Below are 23,529 nucleotides of genomic sequence, written 5' to 3'. Positions count from 1 at the left end.
ATACTGTGAAGTGTTTGGCAAGCAATCGACAAATTAGTTTTTGCAAAAGTCTGCTCAGAGCTGCTTTTTTTTTTAAAACAGCTCTCTTATAAAAATTCGAAGATTCAAATTACTAGACCAAACCACATTTTGTGAAAACTTCTAATTAATGAGAAATGTATAGTATGTGTGGTAAATCTTGTTTTGAAAACATTCGAATTCTTATTATGTTATTAACGTTTGTGAACAATTATGACTAAAACAAAATGAGGGACTATGAGCCTGTTAAAAGTCTTTTTTGTTATGATTTCCTGAACTGGGTCAGAAACTGCTATTCAATCACTTTATTCCTACCTTAAGAAACACCTGATGTAACAGCTCGCCAATATTTACCTTTTATTAAAAATGAAATATCAGGTAGACTACATTGTCTCTCACTGATATGATAGTTGTATCTCCCTGACTGCAGCCTGAGAATATGTTTTTTATCATTGTTATTTTGTCGATCAGATGTCTGACCGGAGAAATCACTCCTGTCCAGTGTGGCAGAATATTACTCTACAGCTTCAGGGGTGTCAAGTCTGTAAAACTAGCTATGAAACCTGCCTGAAGGAGCTGAAAGAAATTGATTAGTCGGGCTCTAGGTGAAGAGTTTTAGTGTCTCTTGAAGCACTGAATGTTTTTTCCATAGCTTTTCAATGCTTGACAGGAAGATTCTAGGGAAAAATTAAAAATTTAGAGCACGACTTGCTAAAGAATGGGCACTGTCTCAGTTGCTTTAAAGCAGTATTTGGGTTTTTTAGGACACTTGATGACAGTAGACTGAGCTCAAAATACAATACTTGCATATATGCATACTATATATTATGCCATTATAAAGCGATTTATTAAAAACAAGCAATATTAGCATTCATTTGTGTTTCTGGCCAATTAATGAATGTAACCCTAATATTCACTTTGCTTTTAAATTGGTTTTCATCTCCAACAACACTAGAATAATGTTTTGTAACTAAAAACAAAAGTCTGCTGCAGCTGGAATTGGTTGATGAGCATGATGACTGCAGGGCTAAAAACCAAAACAAAGACCTAAAACAGGCTAAAAGGCTCTGTCGAGCAGAGGTAACCAAAGAGATGGAAATCATTTTCAGCGACACTTGCATTATACTGTTATTATACTGTTTGATCCATTTTTAATATGTAGATTAGAACAGCTTTTAAGACATCATTGACTGAAAGCTAGCACAATGGGAACAGTACTTACAGCACTCTCTATGCTGCGGGCAGTCTCTCCAAACAGCTCCGACTTGGGGTCCTCCATCTCAGGGGTGTAGAAAATCTCCTGACCCTCTACCTGGTCCAAATGCAGAAAACCACTGAACCTCATGGTGGCTAGAAGGAGAGGAGGTGAGGAAAGAAGATGTGATACTGAACCATCGTAACTCAAACCTTCAGTTCCCGCTGCCTTCACACAGTGCTCATTCTGGGGTAGTGCCAGTTTAGGGTTAGTGATGGATTGTGTGGTTGTGCGTGTTTGACAAGGAGGGGTTAGTGAGTGTGCTCCTGATTGTGTGGGGACGGGAGTTTGGCCATTAAAGGTGAACGCTGTGGTAGTGGAAGAGGTGGACTGTGAGATATGAGAGAAGGAAGGTAGGAAAAATTAAGAAAAAAAAAGAGGAAAGGGAAGGCGGCAAAATGGGCCAGTTTTACCAGACCGAGACTTGTCCCAAAAGCTGGCTGAAGCATGGAAGGCTGGGTAAAAAGACAACAAGTTAGACAGACACAGAAATACATAAAAGAAAAACAACACACATATACTAAGGAGGAAACAGCCCACATGCACCTTCAAAAGTGCCTTCTTCAGCAAAGAGAGAGCTTCCCTGTGTGACCTTGGGAGTTATGTTATCCAACATTTATCAAGTCTCTATGCTGTTTCTTCGTACTTCTGTCAGGTAGGCCTAAAATAAAGGTGAAAGTGGAGGGTGTGTGTGTGCGTGCGTGTGAAGTAAAGAACGGGGAGGCATGTGATGCGCTGATGCTGGGCTTCCACGCCGCTCGTAATCAGCAGAACAAATTGCCCAAATCAATCATGGCTGCCCCTGCCTGTGCAACACCAGAGAGAATGGGAAGAGCACTTGTATGATTATCGTGAAAGATAGCAGTAATTGTCTCCTTAATGCCGCCAGACCGATGACTGACACTGGCTAGTTAAAATTGCATTAAAAGGACAGCAGACACTGCCGACATACACCTGTCCCACTCACATTGCCTCTGTCCCCCTTTGTCTTTACAGTACATTCGCAGGCCGTACACATCGATTCCGATGTGACGGCGGCCATAAAATAGAGGCAAATGGGTGAGCTTTGGCCGATAAGACAAGGGGGAAGAAAGAAAGAGAGGGGACAGCGAAAGAGATCTGACTTTTAATCTGCCCAAAGAAAAACATCAGAGAGGGTGATTTTCCAGCCCGCTGCCGTGACGGACGTATAAAGAGAAAGAGTGATAAAATGGGGGACAGAGCTATTTGACTATCAGATTCTAGTGACCCGTAAAATGTGATGGATTTGGCAGACTTCGCCTGGCATATGGAAGAGTTTACAGTAGCTGAAGCTTAGCGCACTATTAACTTTCACACGAGTATGTGCTGGTCATTGTTTCTGATGTCACATAAATGGTACTACTCGATAAAAAGTACCATATGAGGGGCCCTCATTGATGTTTTTGAAAAACCCACAGCCACGTTCCTGTCAGTAAACTGCATTGAGGTCGATGAATATTCTAGCATAAGGACATGTCATCTTACATCTAATGAATGGAAGATGGGCTAAGCTCTCCTTGGAAGAAAAAACATCCTCCTTTATTGATCAGCCTATAGCGCTGCCTGCTTTTATTGGTAACACTTGAGCTAAATGAAGTATTGATTGCTGGTGTGCTATCATTGTTGGCTGAGAAAAAATATTTACAGGCTTTAGTGGGATTCTGATAACTGTTGTTTTACAGCTAAAGCTTGTTACCTCTATGGTCATCTGGATTGGGGGCTGAATATGATTAAATCCAGCCTCACCAGGTTCGGCATTGCAGAAATGTAACTAGAAACGCAACTCTGTGCACTAATTTTCAAACTTTTTCAAGCTATACCGAGGAGCTCCCATGGGAAGCTTATACAATCACTCAGACTAACGTTGCTGGGGCAATGAGAGCAGATTTGAACTGAGGGATGGAGCAAAAGAGAGACACAGTAGGAAAGGGGTGAAAGAAACCCTTTATCTTTATGAACCGAGTCTGGCAAAGGCACTGATTGGTACAACAGCGCTTGTCGGCCTCTGGTAGTCTCTCAACCCTCTTTCTGCACTACTCCAGAGAGAAATGAACTGATGCAAGACTGACTTGAGATTGACTGGGCGTTGGGAGAGAAAAGAGCGAAATATAGCACAAGAGGCAGATACTGAGCAGTGGCCCTGACTGATAAAGAGAAGTATGAGTGTGTGCAAGTGTCCTGGGGATTGGTGAGGGGTATTAAAAGATGGGAAATAAAAAGAAAAGATGGTAAAGAAAAACAGAAAAAGCTGGAATAGGAACACTGATGGGGATTTTTAAAATCAAAGCGATGGCGCCCTAAATTATGATGCTGACTCTTGTATCAAACCAAACTTCATTCACAATTCTGGAGAAAATCAAGAAAATTAAACTCACTGGGGATCAAGCAGGGTATGACTAATATCACAGTAAGACTGTGAAGTGTTGTCAAACTCATAAATACGGCTCACTGAGGTCAGACTGAATGTTTCACTGTATTTTTTTCTAATTTCCTGCCACTTGCCAATATGATCATTTACATATGAGGAAAGTTAATCAGAAAAAGAAATGCTGCAGAAAGAATACCACCTGTTCATCTGGTTGTTTAAGGCAGATGGCACAATATCACTATTCTGAAAGTAAACATAAAAATGAAAAAAATATGACTCTGACTTAGTGTTTCAAAAAATGTAAAGTTATAATTGTGGGCTTAAAATATGCAGAGTGGAGAAAAGTTGGATTTCAAAGGGACAGTGGATTGTCTGCATAGGGGGCCTGGGGACTCAGTGGTAGAGGATTGGGTTGGGAGGCAGAACGCCACGGGTTCAAATCCCCCCCATTACCGATCCCAAGCCTGGATAAAAATGAGAGGAAAATCCGGCTTCGACAAACTGTCAATCACTGAAGGTCAAAGGAAAAAACAGCATAGTTCTAACCAGGTGTCAAGTGGATTATTTGTAAGATTACAAGAAAAAACTAAATGTGATGAGTTTATAGATAATCACTGAGTTAAACAATACCACTATTACTTCCATAGAACTAATGCTGGCACTTAGCTTAGCTTATGGTTCAAACAGCAATGCTAACTCATAGAAATAAGCAATGCTAGCTCATTTACTCTATCTTGGAAGATGGATGGTGAATTCCACCTTTCAACAAGACCAAAGAAAAGAGGCCCTGAATCTGTTTGAAATATTAAGCATCTGTGAGAAACAGCAGGTAGCCTGGAAGTCATATCAGGATTTCAATTCTGCTATCATGTGTTATCGCCTACCAACATACAGAAAACAGGAAAGAACAAGAGAGAAAAATGCAGGTGATGTTCGGGAAGTGTTTTCTAAAGGGCCATATTGACTTACAGGGGCAGTTGGCGCCCTCTGGAGTGCTGGATGCTGTCTTGCCATCAGGGCAGCAGCCGAACTCTGTGTTGTCACAAGATGATCTGTCCTCAGCTGTGGGCACAGTGGTACTTGCCACTGTGGGACCTGTGGGCGAAACAAGGGCTCATAATAATTCATGAAGCTTCGGAAAATGCATAAATTCAAGCCATCTTATCTCAGAGACACAGAGGAGAGCTGCTTTTTACAGACTTTTTAGGCACTGAGGACACATAGTGTTTCTAAGGTCAAAACCTACAATTCTCCTTGTATTTTCTCAGCTTAGTCTTGTCGATGGTTGTGTGTTTACCATCTGCTGACCGGTGATTAGACGCTAACAGTGGCATCTGTCAGGATTATATAGCATTTTCATGGGAATTGATTTTACACCTGGAACTCATTTTGTCAGGCAGAGAACACATAATGGGCAGTGTTGCCAGTCATGTCACACACAGATCCCTTTAAATGTGGAGGGGATGTGATAACTGCTCACTGCTGATTGGCTGACAGTTACCTTCAAGGCTTCCCAGGAGAAAAAACACAGTCATGTTTGTGTTACAGCCACGTTATATCTCACTACCTTTATGACATAAAAGACATAAAAGTGGCTGGGCATTCTCTTTTTGAAGAATGAGAGTGTGTTAGAGCAGTGAACCTCCGTCATCTCTAATGATGGTGTTGGAGTCTTGGCCATTTATGACCACAAAGAGATTAGAAATAATCGTGGAGGCAAACAGCTAGCGGCTACACAAGTCGTAAAGATATCAGAGCTAAGGGACGTCCTGATCAAGGACTCACGGTCAAAGGACGTTAGTGGAGGCAAGGGGAGTGGAGAGGAGGAGGAGAAGGGGGGCAGGAGGCTTAGGTTTATAGGGCATCTGTTGGCGTGCGGTTTGCAGATTTACAGATGCTCAGCTGAAGAGGAGAATGCTTATGGGGGAGAGAAGGCAATGCCCAACAGCAAAGGGGACAGTGCATGACTCCAGAGGGAGCTCTGAAAGCTGTCAAATACACACACTAACACACACACAGCCACAGACAAGTGAAGATTTAAACAGAGCCCGGCCACAAAAAACATACACACCTGATCTACTCACATTTTTATTTTATACTCTGTAATGTGAACACTTTGACTTGGACAAACTCTGTAACATGAAGAGCACACGCGCAAAACAAAGATAAAAGCTTACACACTGTACACACACTCTACAATCTTCTAATCTGCTCACGCTGACACTTGCACACTGATATGCAGCCTAATGCATCAGCACACAAATGCAATGTAAAAAACATCCAGGTTCTCTTAGGTCACAATCATTCACACACACGTATATACACAAAACCACAAGACACCAGGTCTCTCTGGCAGACAAGCTACATGCTTCTCGCGTCACCGAGCACTCTGGTCAGGCTCTGACAAGAGAATAAATCTAAGAGGGGGGGTTGGAAGAGGAAGAGCACATTGAGACCACGCCATTACATCAATCCTGTCCTGTTACTGCAAGCTGTCAGGCGCGGTGGATGGATGGATGGATTGAAATCAACAACAGAAAAAAAGAGTAATTGAAAGGGCTCAGTCAACCCTTGTTGTCCGAAGCAGAGCCCTAAAATCCACAGCAACTGTTACAGTCAGGAAGACATATCCAGAAACATTTGGGACTAGTCATGTGATGAGGTATGCAGCCTCCACACACACTCACGCCTCCAAGTCACGTCAGCCTGTCACGTCAGGCTCCAGAGATCCCTAGATGCGGGCCAGCAGTTTCATCTGGCCTGCCGAGAGCATATTTTACAGAGCCTGGGTTTGTTTTGCTAGCTGTTGAGAGCGAGTGTGCCGATTGAATGGGAGAAAAGAGCATGGGTGATGTAGCAACAGTGAACCATGCAGATACATTCTTTTCTGGCTGAAACTGAGATAAACATCTTATGCAAGCGAAAATGAGACTAACTGCATCTGTATACAGACTTCTTTGCCTGCTTTCCTAGTTTGACATTTGTCTCTGCAGAAAGTATTTGCATACATGAGCCTGTGCTGATTTAATGTAACTTTGAATTAATTAATGACACCATGAATATGTTATGATTTCACCTGAGAAGTGAATATGAGACTGTCACACATGTTTTAAGAAAAATCTCCCTTACCCAAAACCTCCCCCCCCTCCAAAGCATTATGGGTAATGAAGTGAATGAATTTACCGACAGGCTCCTCTGTCCCACTGGCCTCTGTTGGGATGCCGCTACCTGCGTCCTCTTCTTGTTCCTCCTCTTCTTCGGTTTGGTCATCCCCGCTTGGGTCCCCACTGCCTGACCCATCGAAGGTCACAGCCGCGGAGGGCACAAGGTTACTGCGAGAGGAGGAGGTGGTAGCAGCAGCAGTCGTGGACGGAGGTGGCTGAGGCTGATTGTGGATGTATGGATGGATATTTGTTCGAGCACCACTGTGGGTGAAGGTGGTTAGAGGGGGGGTGGTTGGGGGCTGCTCAGTGGTCTCAGTCTCGGCTGTCCTTGGAGGTGGGATGGCCCACACCATGTTAGGGTGCAAGGGGGCGACGGTGGTGATGACAGCAGTAGTGGTTGAGCTGGGGGAGGAGGTGGTGAAGGGGTTGAGGGTAGGTCGTTCTGCCGGCTCAGGGATGATTTCTGGTGGAGGGAAGGGCAGGAAGCAAGGAATGGATGAATGACTGAGCACAGATGGAAATGTTTGATTTCATTCTAACCTCAAAAAAATTAAACCAAAGGAAATAAATCATCATTAGCCAATAAAGCATAACAAAGCCACTTAAAGATTATTACAACCTACTGTTGACAACAACTTTTTACCTCTGCATTTACTCATTATGCCTTTTTAATCTTCTAACCCATCCCCCCATTGTCATTATTAAATTACATTAAAACACACACACACACACACACACAGACTGGATGAGATGTATGAATCTTTATTTGTAAAGTAAAAGTAATGAAAGCGCATACATACACTGAGTGAATATAGGACACGCCAACAGTTGACAGACTGCACTCAGTTATGTGGACTTTCATACCAGACAGGGCTAAACTACTCCAGTTGGTGTCAATGCATAGTGTTTGTGGTCGCATACGAACACATACTGTCTGGCTTGTATTTGCATCCACAATATGCATGCTTGTTTGTTGCATGCATGTTGTGCCAGTGCCTATGAATTATATATCCATATTCAAATGCTGGCCTCCAGTAGCAAAGCTTTAATCACCAACAGCCAGTGCCTCCGGTAATGAATGATTGATAGAAATGGGGCAAAAAAAAAAGCCGGCTTTAACTCTGGCTTCAAAGACGGCAGACTGCTGCTTGCAGAAAGCATGAACATCCATCAACCGCACCGCAAACATTCTACTGTCAACAGTCGCACACAAACATGAACACAGAGAGAAAGATCACTCCAAATGAGGGAGAGAAGAGGCTCTCTGCAGAGACCATCATTACCAATGCAAAAAGCTCTGGTGCAAAAGGACAAACTGTCTGTGATAAAAGAACGATAAATAGGACAAAAACTCCTAAGGGGCAGAAGTGAGTTGGCAGGGAGATGCTACATAAGTGAGCACTTCAGATTTAGGCGAGGCAAGCAGGCGTGACAATACCGTCATTCCCCTTTTAGTTCTTTACGTCCCACGAGTTTAGATGTTTGTGGGTGAAATTAAAAGGAGATTAAAAAAAAACCTATATTGTAGATTTGCGCCTCATTAGGATTCAAATAACATTATGTGTAGGACTTAATTACACTGCTATAATCGCCTATTTGAACTGCATTATTCACAGAGGTGTGAAATGTGATACCTACTGAGACGGCAGAAATCCTGCGAGACACACAGGGTGTCATCTTAAAGCTCAGCAGATATTTGTTGAGAAAGAGCGATTTGGAGTGGAGTGCACAGAGCAGTGATGCTATCAGCAAGAATGGTGGCATGCGTTGCCTTTCCTCTTGGCTACACCTGTCAGTCAGGTTCCAAGCTTAGCGTCAGGTGGCTCGCTCCCTGGAAAGTGTGTTTGTGTGTGTCTGCGTATCTCAAGCAGCAAGCTCCTGTGACACGGGATAAGAAAAGAATAGAACACACAACTGAAAGAGGAAAGAAGGAGCGGCAGCACGGGCTGCTCAGCCGTTAGTTCTCTTAATCAGGTTTAACAGTTCATTTGGCTGTTCTTCTTTAACTGTTTTACTCTCAGTAGAGCAAGGGACAGTCATGTCACAGGGTAGAAAAAAATCATTGTCATCTTGGCTTCTCCCAGCTGTGTGGTTAGTGTTGAAAGGTGGCTATTAAGATTGTTTGTGGTGTCAGAACGGGAGGAGGAATCTGAACATTGGAGGCAGGAGGATAAAGACAAAGGACAAAGAGAAGACACAAGCGGCCTATGATTTAAACAGAAACATAAAAAACAGGTTAACAAAGCATGCAGTGTGGAATAAAAGTGGAAAGGCAAACAGGGGTATGAGAATGAGGGACCAAATAATGGGAGAAAATTGCAGGACATGGAGGAGAATTGGTAAAAGCAACAGATCCTTGACTAACATACATGCGGCGGACGGCTGCCGAAGCCATATGCTGCCATTCGATGCCAATTTGCTGCAAACCTACAGGTGACAACACCATATGGGAGAGGCAGGTCACTGCCAACTCGGTGGTCATTTTCCCCCGGCTCCAGAATTTGCTCATGGGTCCAAATGCCCTCCCTAAGCTTCTTAGTACATGAGTTTCTGCATTTTTTTTTCACTGGGTTTCTCAGATACGATTTCATCTTTTGCTAAGACACGACAAAGAAGCTATAAAAACTTCTCCCTATTCTCTATGGTTGTGCTGTCATTTGGCTCTGAGACTTCAGAAAGAGCTGGGCGACATCACAGCAAGCTGCAACCTCTCTGTCACATGCAAAAAGATTTGAAGTTTTATTTATTTATTTTGCAGGATTGCATTTTTCTGTGCCTGCCCATTAGTGCCAGACTGGGCGGCAGTAGTTACACATAACATAATAGAAACTTGCAACAGATCATTCATTAAAAGAAAAAATCTATATTCTCTCATTTATATAAGCCCTTGGCAGTGCTCTATTGTCAAACCACATAGCAGCTTGGTGAGCATTAGCATTCCACAGTGCTGTGGCCGTGCGTCTGGAAGCATTGCATGCAAACAGAGGGAGGGAGAGCAGGCAGGGCTGCAGCGTGGTGAGGGGTGGAGGAAATGCTAATTTGCACCCAGCCACACGTGAAATGAGCTTGGGATCTAACCCCCGAGCCGATGGTAGTGGTGGAGCAGCCTCCTGTGGTCCAACTGCATCCGGGAGCATTTCTTTTAGCGGATGGACTTGAGCGTTCACCTGCCTGTTTCTTCCATAAGGGTTCAACAATAAAGAGTTCACTGCGAGGTGTCTTCTTGCCTTCTGTGAGCAGCAATGCTAGGTGAGGGATTACATACAACCCACATCACTATTGCCAGGCAACAGAGAAATGTGAAAGCAGGCAGGATTTTTGCTCCTTTTCCTGGTAACCTGCGGCAATGAATCTGTAATTACCAGATGTTCAGAGACTTATCAAAGGCTTGTCGATCTCTTGCATATTCGTCTTTTTTATCGGTGTCCTGCTACTGTAATTTAACATATACCTTGTCGATGGTCTTGCCCCTAGTGTATTTGACATAGTTTGGGTCTGACAAAGATGAACGAAAAGGACCCTGTTTGTGACACAGTATTTGGTTGCCTGATCTGTGCCTGCTAAGCAATGAGGTGAAAGATTTTTCCAACCAAAAGTGATGGACACCTGGCAGTGGCTTGTAGCCAGCACCACATAGCTGGCACTCTCCCTCCCCCCTACACATGCCGGTGGCACCTTTAGAAGCCTGTTGTGAAGCGAGCTGGCAGTTGGCGCCACAACTTCACTGTGCATGAAAGCCACGGCCTTGGCACGTGTCCCAGGACCTATTACACTGATCCAAACAATGTCCGTCACCATTTGAACCCGGGGGCGAGAGCTGTACCTTTTACACAGTACACATGTAATCTATGTCCACCACCACTGTGAGACCATGTTGTGTTTCGAAGGTGAAGCCAAATTCAATAGAGAGAAGATAAAGAATAGGGGAACTGTCCTAACTGGTATCATTACAGCGTGTGAAACTGTGAAACTGGTATGTGTGATACCAGTTTCACACATGATACTGTAAAAATCACATGATTTTACTTTCACTGAACAGTCCAGATACAGGTGGAGAACAGGGCTTACTTTACTCTACTCTGTGTCTCTCTGTGTGTGCACAAACATGTTCTAGATTACAGGTGACAATCACAATTTACAAAAACTAATTACAAACATATTTAAAATCAAATATTTAATCAGTGTTGTTTTGTGCAGCTTCATAAAATATATATATCATTCAAATGAGACACCCATTCAAATGTATTGCTGTGAGTTTATATTGTGAGACAGAATGATGGATAGGAGAGAAACAGGAGCAGGAGGAGGATAATTTGGTGCCCACAGCACTGCTCATTATATTTTGATCGGGACATGACAACAGTTCGTCATGCGTGTAATGTGTGATGCACGGAGGCTTCGATGGGGCTCACCTGTGCACTGTCCAAAGTATTGCACTGCGACGTCTTTGTCCTGCCTACAGGCTATGGTCCTCAGCTGGCATTGGTCAGCATAGGTCACCCCATCTGAGCCACACACCTGCTCCACAGTGACAGAGATGGAGAGAGTGGATATGAGAACACATGTTGACTCTCTGTAGGAGACTGAAACAATGGATTTCTGTTGATGCCGTGTTAGAAACTTTTGAATCAAACCATGGATTTCTTAATTACACACATTCCCACCTTAGTTTTGTTTTTCTCATCGCAGTCAGGTGAAGGGCACTCGCAATGGGACTGGCCGTTCACTTCAATACATGATGCTCCAAAACTGCACACTAATTCTGCACATGAAGTTGGTGCCCCGGGACCTGTGATAAACATAGGCTTGTTATGTTACACTCTCTGAATGTATAAAACAATGGAAAATGGTTTAAACTTAAAAATAGAAGAAAAGATTTGGAAAAGGATTTTGTGGTGTTAATCAGTTGGTGAACACAAATTGAATATCCAGTATGTTTGCATGTGTAATGGCAGTTACATTTAATAAGCAGTAGAAGCTGTTCAACTCCTGAGCATGTAGACTTTTCTGTAGTGACTTCTAACACTAGTGACTTCTTCCTAACAATCCTTTGATACACAGCATATCATTAACATCATTTTCATTCTCACTAAGCTATTAGTGTCACCTTAAGCCTTATAGATGGGGTATTATCATTCTTCTAATTTGAGTGGATTCAGAAAATGCACCACTGGATCCCCTCACTTTAGTGTGCCACACTTCCAGAACATGTGAAGGATCTGACCATGTAACTTTTTGCCACCTGTCTGTACACCAGTGAGGGGTCTATGCACCTACAATAAGCTTTTTAGCTTATTTTCAGCCCTATACAATTACAATACAGCAATATTATCTGCTGAACAATTGTCTATTTACATACTTATGGCTAGGAAGCCCACCCTCCACCCTTCAGGCTGTAAGTGTAGCCCCCCCCCCGGCTCCAGCTTTCATGTGGTACCACCTCTCAGTACCTCGTCTCTTCATCTAGCAGGGTGTGTGGCGGAGAGCCCCACCACTGAGTTGGAGTTGCTGGCTTCATTAAGCATTTGACTTCGAGTCGATATCTGATGGTGCATCTTAATCAAGGAGCTGCAGGCCCCCACAGCAGGAACTAACCTTTGCTTTAACTGTCTTTTCAGCTTGTGCAACCACTGGGGCTGTTTTCATTATTAATCAAAGTAATCAATAGTCCTTATGCAGAATTATAAACATACACATACAGATTGTTATTGGTCCAACATAAAGTATGATGTAGAGAATATGAAATACCAATCAGTTATATGTCATGCTCATGTGTGCACTCAGAAGTGTGCTAATCACTATCGATTTACTGCCCTGAAGCCACTTCCCTTCTGTGCTTCCCATGAGTGTGAAAAGCAGATAGATGCATGGATCAGACAAATGACAAAAACATATGTTTGAATGATAGGGAGAAGCTGGAATGAAAGAAAAAAATTTATGTTTATTTGTGGGGTTTGTGAATGCTCTACCAGTTGTTCTAGTTCTCTCTCTCATTACCTTTGTCACAGCCATTCATGCCCATCTTGCTTCCATCTGGACACACGTTGCACTTCATGCCCTTCACTCCAGTCTTGCAAGAACACAGACCTGACATCTGTTCGCAGTCGTCCCGAACAGAACCTGTGGCGTCGCAGTTACATGCTGCCATGGAGAGGTAAAGGGGGAAAAGAGGAAGAGAAGGATTGATGAGAAACAAACTTTTAACTGGAGACAGAAGAGGGATTAGAGCAGGTTTATATAGTCTACTAAATGTGTTTGAGGCAACATTAGCCTCTGAAATCCATTTTAGATACATGTTTGTCTTAGAGTCAAGGGTTGGGAACAGTTCAGCCAGCCTTAAGGGCCACAGAGAGCGGAGAAGATGTAGGAGGAGGAGGAGTACATAACAGAAATTCAAAAAACAACCCCAGGGAAGGACATCAACCCCATCATGTTCCAGGAATCAATGATGTGTTTTTTTTTTTTCTCCCCTGCTGGACCTGGTATTGGCGTGCAGTGGGCTGTCTGTTTGCTGTGGGTAAACCTTGTTAAGGTCAGGCCACAGGTGAGGCACCTGCAGGCTTCCTGCTGTTAGCTGAAAATGCTCTGTGGCTTTAGGAGTGTATGTTCAATGATACCTCAGCGGCAGGATACAAGCTGGTCACCATATTGCATTACACCAAGAAAAACAAGTGGCCACGACCCCAGTCTTCACTTGAATACAAATGAATACAGTTCATTCAATCCTGTTTTGACAGAACTAAAGGACACCATTGGACATGTTTCTACATAACCTGCCATCAACTAGTTAAACTTTATTTGGAAACTAGGTAGTTTGGCGTTTAGGTAATTGAATTTTTTTCTTTCTGCTGACTTCAAGGAAATAAAATTACAACTGCATTTTCTCACTTTTTAAAATAATTTTTTAAATATTTTTGCCTTTAATATAAAGTACCTTTTAGAGACCCAGACGGGAGAAAATAGGAGCGTGGCAAGAGATACAAGACATGCTACTAAGGCTCTCTCTTTTGTACCTTACCAATTTCAATGGTAGTTCCAAAATGTTTCAGGACACATGCCTGATTGTTGAATGATGAAGTCTTTAATGACTGAGAATATTAAACAAATAACAGAATTGAATGAAGCTCCACTGGATCCACATTTCCATTACAAACATTTTTACATTTTGCTTAAAACTCTTTACTTTTTTACATTTATATTACAGACTAAATGTAATTTTTATTACCTTAAAACGTTGTTGTGCCTCCATAATTTATACTACTACTCTTTTTGTCCATCAATTTGTTTGTCAAGAAAGAGAAATTGCTCATACTGAGTTTTTGTGGATTGTCAATTTCTCTGAAGAAAATGTGATTTTTTTTTTTAATTACAAAAATATGTAAGTACATGGAACAAAAAGCAGAATACATGCATACAGTGACTAGCACTGTAACAAACAACTGCTCCTACAAAGTAGTGAATCCTTACGTGTGCAGCCACTCATGTTATCCGTCACAATTCCACGAAAGTTCCAGAAACCCGGTTCACAACGGTCACATTTGTGTCCCCCGACACCTGGCTTACATGAACACTGACCAGTGACTGGGTCGCACGTCCCCTTGTAAGAGCCGTAGACATTGCACTGACAGGTACCTGGAAAGAACAGACCAACACGATTTTCCATTTTTATGTCTTGGCCTTAGATGGAATCAAACTTGTCTACAATCATTGTGTAAAGCAGGTGAATACTGCTAAACATGATGGATACTCTATTAAGGATTTACACTTGGCTCAAACTTTGGTTGAGCCCTGGTCCACAAATAAAAAGCTGGATAAAGTGTGCTTAGGTGAGTTTCCTCTTTACTAAATCTCTGTATAGCCTTATTTCTAAGTCTGCATTTTATCCATCTATATTATATCCCTCTGGCTAACAGCTTGATGCAGCATTTTCTCCCCCATCTGTGCGCTATCATACATCAAGATCATCAGATGAAGAGATTTTTCTGTTGATACCGTGGAAAATTATCATAATTATTCCTTGGATTAAGATGAAACGTTTTCAGCTCTGCAACTTTAATTGCAGTCAAGGACAATAAGCTATATGCTGAAACAGCCTGACAGCATCTAAATCTTTTTTGAGCGTGCACAACAAACTTATAGGACACAAAGGGTCAAAGTGGGGCATAGAGTAGGACTTACTGGGACATCCAGCCAGACCAACTCCTAAGGCAGCCGTCACGTTGTCAGAGCAGCAGCCATACACAGACAGACTGCAGTGCTGGGGTGCTATCAGCTCAGGCGGAGATGTGGCTGAAATCGCTGATGAGGTAGGAACAAAAAGCAATGGGAGATGGGAATGGCACAAGGAGAGAAAGAAGAACAGCAACATTTGAGTGATTATTGTGGGGAGGGGTTTAGTACAGAGGGACTAGACAACACAATCTCCAAGCAACATGTAACTTTGCCAACAATGAGATTGGCTTGAGGGGCAGAGGTGGAGAGGCTGGCAGTCGGCTTCAAGATAACAATTCTATTTTCTACTTTCTCCACAATGGCTCAGAATCAGGGGGAAAATGATGCTATTACCTCCAGTGAAAACAAACAATGGCATTGCTGGTGAATGCAGCTGACATTTACCACCTACCAGGAGGCATGTTCTCTTCATTTGTTCTTGTCTAATATTACGGAATGGCACTGCCGCCCTACAACTTTGCAGGAAGAAAAAAAAAACAACAAAAAAAACCCTCCTGTATAATGTGAAGGAATGTGCCAAACAGCGTCTGCCTGTACACATTGTGTGGAGAGCTCCTTTGTCTAAGGATGCACAAACCTTCAAACTAGTGTGGCAGCTCTGAATACAGAACTACATTCAACAAAATACAAACAAATGTGTTCCCATAACTTGGCGCTTCTCCAGAAATTGGAAGAGAACAACGGTGGGAGGAAAAAGGGGGTTTGTTTAATGGCCAAGGCAAAAATATCATTGTTCAAATTCTCTCCAGGCTATGGAGTGAAAAGTTAAGTTGTAGAGATAGAAAGCAGAACTCTTTTCCCTCCATTTTTTTCTCTGTTTCTCTCTGTTCTGCTTCCGATCTCTTTTTCTTGTGTTGCTCATTTGGAGTTTGGAGGCCGGAGATACAGGGGCCATAAATCACACTGTTACTGGTGTGGATATGAGCCTCAGCCTAATGGTGATGACTCGGCTCGCTCTTTTTCCAGTGGTTTCCCTCTCCAGAGATGGGCTTTGGACACAGTTCATTTAACTTGCCACTTTCCTGCGCTCCATTCAGCTATCTGTACTGAGCCTATTACGACAAAAAGAACTTTTAATTTCATATGTTCTTCCACCCTTCAAGGGTTTTTCCTCTTCAGTGGCCATTGTCCGGCACAATGCAGCTCACGGTGATGTGTAATATTGCCCACACATTTTCAAGTTTTGTTGCTGTGCTGTTTCCACTGTGGGGACTGTAGCTTGTCTGTAGAGGCAGGCTTACTCGTGCCCGGTGGTCCAAAAATGATCCACTCCAGAGATTGTTGTATGACAAACACTGATCATTTATTGAGTCCCACGTTGCAATTGAGCGAATAACAAAGTAATTCCACAGAACAAGGTAAACCATGTACCTTCACAGCCACACACTCAACTTTCCACTACTACCTTGTTGCGCTCCCCCATCTTTGTAGTTCGTTCCTTCGCTGTAGTAACTGTAAACAAACACTGTTTCCTTAACAACTGGTTAGGCATTAGAATCATCATGACCATCCTATGCTCTTTTCTTTTCTTTCTTCTGCTGTCAGAGGTTACCAGCACAGAAGATCAGCCTTTACCACTGTCTCACCCTGATTCTCGGAGAAGACAGACCTTGGTTATGAGTCTGTCAAACTCATTCGTCTTCATCTTGATATTAACCTGCTGGACTAGACCACGTTCATCTTTTATTGTGTGGATGATTTTGCCATTACCCATGAGTTTCAGGGTGCTGACTCATCACCAATCAACACAATGTCCCCAGGAAAAAAAATGCATTTTGCATGTGCCCGTTTCTGTCGCCTTTGGAGCTCAGGCAGATATCCTTTGGTCAACGTTTCCAAAAGAGGTCTGCCATATATTGGACTTGTCTCCATCTACGCATAAAGATAATTTTTCTGGAAAATTCCTGGAGGCATAGGTGGTTGGGTTTTTAAGAGAAGAAGGTGATTTGGCGCCAATGCCTCCAAGTCATTTGGATCACTGGAAGTTCTAGTTATCGGCCAAATGTTTATGACGGCTCCCGCTCCACAGAGTAATGTCTGCAGACCCTCTTCAACCAAATGTTGACCTTTAAATGAGTATTTTGCTAATGGAATTAATTAAACGCTCCCATACCCCTCCACAGTGAGAGCCAGATTAAACATCCACTTGATGACACGCTGGATCAGGGTATTTTCTCTTTTGGATATGTTCCATTCTTCTGGAGTCCTTTTGAGCTCTCGCTCAGCACCAACGAAGTTCTTTCCACTGTCTGAACGTATTTCCAACACCTCCACTCTTCTTTCAATGAAGTGTCAAAGAGCATTGATAAACAAGCCCGTGTCCAATGAAGCTGCCACCTCTATGTGGACAGCTCGGGTAGCAAGACATGTAAATATGACACCTATCTTTTTGCAGTTCCTCGCTTAATATTAAAGGGACCAAAGCAATCAACACCTGTTCTGGTAGATGGTAGTATATCAGGTAACGCTCTATTAAGGGGGAGATCTTACATTTGTAGCCTTCGACAGGTTCTACACTTAGATATAATCTTTTATATTTGTATAAGAGTAAATCTGCATGTTTGCTTGTCTTGTTAAAAAATATAATGTCTTTGAATTTAACAGAAATACCTGACCCAGATTTAGGTTTGCAAGCTGATATTAAGAATGGTTTGAAGTGCTATGAGAGGCAAACTTTACAAATGTGCAGGCAGCAGATGACACTGCTGACACAAGGCAAAACAGTTTTTCCTAAATCAAAACTTAAAAATAAATAAATAAAGATTGTCTTGCTGTGCTGTTGAGGCCTACTGTAACATGTTTTGATAAGTTTTTGGATTTGAGGTCAAATTATGTTTCTCCTTACATGGATAATGTGGAGGGGAGTGAAGATCTGAGTTTTACCATTAGCCAATAGGAGAGGAGAGCCCAGAGCTATCGTGCCCATAGAGGGCTCTTCAAAACAGGATTGATTATCCATGGCTGGTAGAGAAGCGTGACAGTCAGTGCCCAAGGAGGCCAGCTTAGGAAGGAAATGAATCTGCAGGGATGAGTGTGAAAACACTGGCAACTCCCTCATTCTTACTCTCTCTTCAACTCTCTCCATCCTCTTCTCTTTTAGACCCATGGGGAATCAAACAGGCTGGAATGATCACACAAAATCCCTTAAGTGCCTTTTGCTCTGCTCCCCAGCCCGAGCTAGCATCGCAGCAAAAGCCCTTTCATTTAGCATAGCCATGAAGAGAAGGATGGCTAACCTTTGCTTCTTCTCCACTGATCTGATACTAGCTGATAAATGCCATCCATTTGCATGAAAGGAGAGTGATATTTAATTTCAAAGTTGAGTACCGTGGTATCTTGAGGGTTAGGAAGTAAGCTTGCGACCACATGTTTAATGGTTTAAATTGTCACAAAGTCTGGGAAGAGAATCATTATTACAAGCAGCTAAATCTTTACATGCATCCAACAAAAAAGATTCCTAACTCTGCACATTAGCCAGCCCCAGAGGACCAGTCAGTTCCTAAATATGAACAAAGAGCACTGCTGAAAAGCAACAAGCATGTTGAGTCAACTTTCCCTAAGCACATTACACAAACATGCACATTACCTTTACCCTTAATATTCTTCACTTTATTTGCTTATGGCTACAGTGGTCACAGCACAGAAACCACAGAGTGGTCAGAATCGTATTCCATCTTTTACTGCCCCATCAATGAATGAAATGAATGGAGAAACGGGATGTTAATGGCAATGAGTCTGGATGAGGGTGCTTCTGCATACTGTAATGACATTAAACTCTGAGTACAGTTATATACCGACCTGCACAAGGTCCCTGATTCTGAATCAACAAGTGCTCTTGTTTCTCACATCTGGCCTTCTTCAGCTCACACTCATTGCTGTAGTTTTTTCCATCTGAGCCACAAACCTAGGACAGAATCACATAAAAGTTGAGTACTGCACAATACAAGGGTTAACCCTAGGTTCTTTGTACTTGATTTCACTCCTTTTATTAACAGGCTTATGGCATGCTTCTTAAATGTGTTTTAACCATGCATCATGTGAATTACGATAATATCACACAAATGACACGATTTGTGTTTGAAGGATTGAAGCATGTTGGTCAGATATTATTAAGTAGCTTTGAATGCAGCCTTACCAGGTTGTGAGGCACACTTTGACAGGTGAAGTCACAGATGCAGCGGTCTTCTTCAGCATCTTCATCCCATGAGCCTCCAAATGTGCGGCAGCGGTCTTGTTCACAGCTCTCCACACCTGAGCCTGACCCTCCTGAGCCACAGTCTGCATTGTACAACATGAATCCACAAAACCGCATTACGTATAAAGTTAGAAGTTAGAATAATTTATATTTGCATCATGCTTGTATTGGAGAAGGGAACAGGAACCAAAGGCATTGCTGGTAGAAGAAGATAATGACGAACTGTAGTGAGGGCAAGAGTCTGACTAAATAAATTAGCAACAACATCTCTACACAACCAGTGAGGCATCCATTTCATTTCAATTAAATCAGAGACAAAAAAGAGGAGGGAATTATTAACTCTGGCCTCCAAGTGTGCAGAGAGAATTGGTGGCAAGGCCTGCTTTATGGGTGCCTGCTTCCTCATATGAGAATGCAACTAATTGTAAAGTGTTGTGTAAAATCTAATTATCTCCTGAGACTTTAAACAAAGTTGCCCAAGCAGTTCTTTAACTGTGGCCCTGGTAGGCCTTTTTTTTGTTTGTTTTTTACAAAAATGCATTTCCCTGGATTGAAATAAGTAGCTGCTATGTAATGCTCTTATAGCAAGGCCAAACAAAGTCCCATAATCACTGTCCAGGATTTGCATTTTCTCAAAACTCTTATTGTTGATTTTTTTTGTGCATATTTTTAGCACAAGGTAAAAAATGCAATGTTTAAAGGAGACACGAGACGCTTTAGAGTTTCATTTATGAAAAACAAATCGGGGCTGTTGCAGAGTGCAGGCATAGAAAGGGGGAGGATGCTGCTTTTGAAGTTGCAAAATTCACCTACAGTGGAACTCCTGGGGGAGATTAGGTGAATGTGTGTGAAGCAAGGGAATGAAAGCAGTCAACACGAAAGATGGAAAGAATGTCAGACAGAAAGAGAGGCACCCTGGGGGATGGCAGAAAGTTCAAATGAAACACATTTGTTATTCAGAAAAGGAATTCAATCCAACTAAATGCCCCCAGTGCAGCTGAAAGACTCAAAAAAATAATCAGGTAATCAAGATTCCTCCTCTTCCTGTCTGCTTTTAGGGCTCATTCAACTCTCTGTACCGAAGCGCCACCTCTAATGGTGAAATCAATGTTGTAGTGATGGGAGTGCCCCTTAGCATAACTCATCTTCTAAAGTAGATTATGGAGCAGGTCACAGTGCAGCAGAGGGGCAGGGGCAGATGAAGCCTGGGCCTGTTTTGATATGGGTCATCAGCAATGGACTGTGACAGCTTTGGGTGGTCGATACAATAAAAGGGGCTTCACTTCAATGGCTGTGGATACAACAGCTTAAACCTTATGGAGCATTCTGGAGGCCACATAACCCACCAACATCAGGGCTTGTTAAGGAGTCAATCTGTTTACATTTTAAACCAGTCAAACCTCTGACCCTAATCCTTTTCTTTGAATCTGCTGTTGCAACTACTTATCCACTGTGAACCACAGTCTATCAAGGTCCACTGACTTTATCCCAGGTATTTGACTTCAGATGTCATCTGAAAAGAAGAAGCCAGTTGAAAGCAGAATTGTTTAGAAATAATGACAGCTAAGGCACTGACAGTGGGCCACCTGTATCTGTATACTGTAAAGCCAGCTCAGCAAGACACAATAAGAGAAAAACGCAAAAGCAGCCAATTCATATTCCACTCAGGCCCCTTACAGAGACAAGATAAATAAATTAAAAAGGTAGGATATTAGAATAAATAAAAGTGAAGGACGAAGGGGGGTCCTAATTAGCTGTTGCTCTTTGATGTGCCTGCCACCCGCAATGCCTATGAACCTATCAATTAATACACCCCCAGCTAAGATGGCTGCATCAGCTATTCTCTCTGCACTGTCCGTCCGTTCCTTTTTACTCAATCATGTCAAAAGCTGCAGTCTATTTAGCCAAGGGAGCTCCATTAAGAAAGACAGAATTTAGTAGCTGAGAGAAGACAGGAAATAAATTGCATGAGAATAATATTCAGGAACGACAGACCTGAATAAACATTCCAGGGATTTGGCATTGGAAATGACAGAAGTGACAGAGAAGATGCCAGTTTCAAAGGGTTTTACACGTGTGAGAGTGGAAGAAAAGAGGAGGAAAAAGGATAAATACTTGAAGATAGAGAGGAGAAAAAGTATGTGGTTGACTGCAGTTGGGAAATGTTTGGTCAACCAGTGTCAACATCAGTACCTTCAGGAGCATCATTACTGTCTCTGATATGACCTGTGAAGGCCAACTTAGACATCCATCACACTCTCTGGCTGTGGTGGGTGTAACCGCAAAGATCGACAATGCCCTCTTTGAGGGATGCATCGTTGGGTGATTTGCCTTAGTTTTTGTTACATCTATTAATCCCTCGTGCAACCGGCTCTTAATGGATGGACACGTTAGTCTGAATTAAGTTGCCATACGCTGGACGGGGATGGAGCGTTACTCCTGGTGAGGAGAAGGGATGAGGTGTTTGGAGATGGCAGGAAAAAGGAAGTTGTGTTTCCTCAAAAGAAGGTTACAAGCCCTGTGAGGGATGGACCACGATGAATAAAATCAGCTGATCTCACTCCTGCTTCTCCATCCACATTGCATTTTTTCCCCCCATGCGCTTCATGTCTCTTGCAGCTCTCTTGGTCTGATCTGTGCAATGTGAGAAAGCATGGCATGGGCTGTGCATCACTGTGTGATCCTGCACTCATAATCTTGTTTATTAAATGTCTATTCAATTAAAATGGGCTGGGGCCCCGGTAGGTGATGCACTGCTCTCAGTTGCCACTTTGTCAGTGTCGAGAAAAGGAGCCAGGCCAGGCCTACCCGAGTGTGAAATTAAACAGGTGATAAATTTCCCTGTATGGCCAACAATGGGAACACTGTCATTTTTCATTACTGCTAAATAAAAGGTGGGAGAAAACAACTTCCATTTTTATGCTTTGTGCCCCCTCCCCCTTACAAGACTAATGAGGATGGTTTTAAGTGAGGTCTACGTAAGTGAATAAATCACATCTTCACTTCCTCCGGGCTTATCTTAGATATAAAGTACAGAGTAGTGTGTTGTGTGCACTGGTGATGTAGAGCTTTGCTGCTGTCTACAAGAGAGCCAGAAAACACATTCTTTGTTTTTTTTTTTATCCTGCAACAGATTTTACATAATATATTCTCCCAATTTTGCCAAAACCTACCACCCATTCATCTAGGTGTGGTTGAAAGTATGAACAACAATGTTTTTATGGTATGCAGCACTGAGTAGTATCCCACAGCCATACACAGTTTTTTTTCAAGGGGGGAAAATTGCAACTTAATTTTGATCATTTTACAATCACCCCAGACATCCTGTGGAGGGCCTGGTTTTCTTTGAGGGGTCTGAAAGGAGTGGGGACAGGGTCTCCAGAAAAAGACAGAACTATTGGTCACCCCTAGGGTGAAATTTATCGATTTCAGGCGATCCAATCTCCACCCCTATCTGTAAAAGCATCGCTGCCCCTTTTGTCAAGAGGACAATTTTGATGGAGAGAGTGCAAAATGTAGAAAGACATGAGTGGGTGGGCTGGGAGGGAGGAAAAAAAGATTCTATTGTGTGAGTTTGATGGTTTTCTCTGAATCAAAATGAGCAAGTGATGGAAAAATGGAGGATGTTCAGAGACGGTATGAGAGAGAGTACGAGTATGAGAGAGGACAAAACAGAAAAGCTAAGCCATCAGGCACCACAAGCAAAGCGCTGCCCTTGGGGAGGAAGAAGAGAGGATTTTTGTCTGACACCAGACAATCAAATGACAATGTGGACACAGAGGGTGGATGTATGTGTGCGTGCATGCAGTTTCTTCACGCTCCACATACAAAAAAGGTCACTTGACTCAGTCAATGAGATGATGTTAAATGGACCACAAGAGGCTTTGGCTACATGATTCAGCCCAAAAGCCTAAGGCCAATACGGTAGACAATGGTAGGCAAAAAAAGACAGAAACACCCCTGGCTAACAATCAAAACAGAGATGAGAGGAATCCACTTCCATTTGCTCCATCCTCCATCTGCCCCCACTTCTCTTCTCCCTAGCCATCCTCCCCGCTGGCAGGTGTAATCTGCTCCCCTTCACACCTTGTCAGTGGATGACTATGTGTGCTCTGATGACCCACCAGCCACAGGGGAGCACCACTACAGCCGTCTGCATGACAACCAGTTGCTCCCCCCAGAGTTGTCCCCAAGATAGGCCAATTGAGGGACTATGATATTCTGCCTGGTCTGTCAGTGCTTATCAAGATATGACTTGCATGGTGAATTACATCTC

The 23,529-nt window shown here is 42.8% G+C and overlaps 1 protein-coding gene across 11 annotated transcripts in view; it reads right to left on the bottom strand.

Annotated features, from left to right (window-relative positions):
• The window catches only part of agrn (agrin), a 232,130-nt gene that overhangs the window by 31,455 nt on the left and 177,146 nt on the right, over positions 1-23,529 (bottom strand). For 10 of the 11 annotated variants that reach the window (XM_067525716.1, XM_067525720.1, XM_067525719.1 and 7 more), the window contains 10 exons: positions 19,194-19,336; positions 18,857-18,962; positions 15,005-15,124; positions 14,294-14,458; positions 12,824-12,967; positions 11,491-11,615; positions 11,239-11,344; positions 6,846-7,289; positions 4,632-4,757; positions 1,241-1,368 (listed from right to left, as the gene is read on the bottom strand). In XM_067525716.1, coding sequence (XP_067381817.1) covers positions 1,241-1,368; positions 4,632-4,757; positions 6,846-7,289; positions 11,239-11,344; positions 11,491-11,615; positions 12,824-12,967; positions 14,294-14,458; positions 15,005-15,124; positions 18,857-18,962; positions 19,194-19,336 — 1,607 coding nt within the window. The remainder of the gene's footprint in view (positions 1-1,240; positions 1,369-4,631; positions 4,758-6,845; positions 7,290-11,238; positions 11,345-11,490; positions 11,616-12,823; positions 12,968-14,293; positions 14,459-15,004; positions 15,125-18,856; positions 18,963-19,193; positions 19,337-23,529) is intronic. The other variant, XM_067525724.1, reaches the window with a different exon arrangement.

This window comes from Channa argus, chromosome 13, assembly GCF_033026475.1.
Source record: "Channa argus isolate prfri chromosome 13, Channa argus male v1.0, whole genome shotgun sequence".
NCBI classification, from domain to species: domain Eukaryota; kingdom Metazoa; phylum Chordata; class Actinopteri; order Anabantiformes; family Channidae; genus Channa; species Channa argus.
Note: the sequence above shows the minus strand (reverse complement) of the source record. Positions and strands in the feature narration are given on the sequence as shown.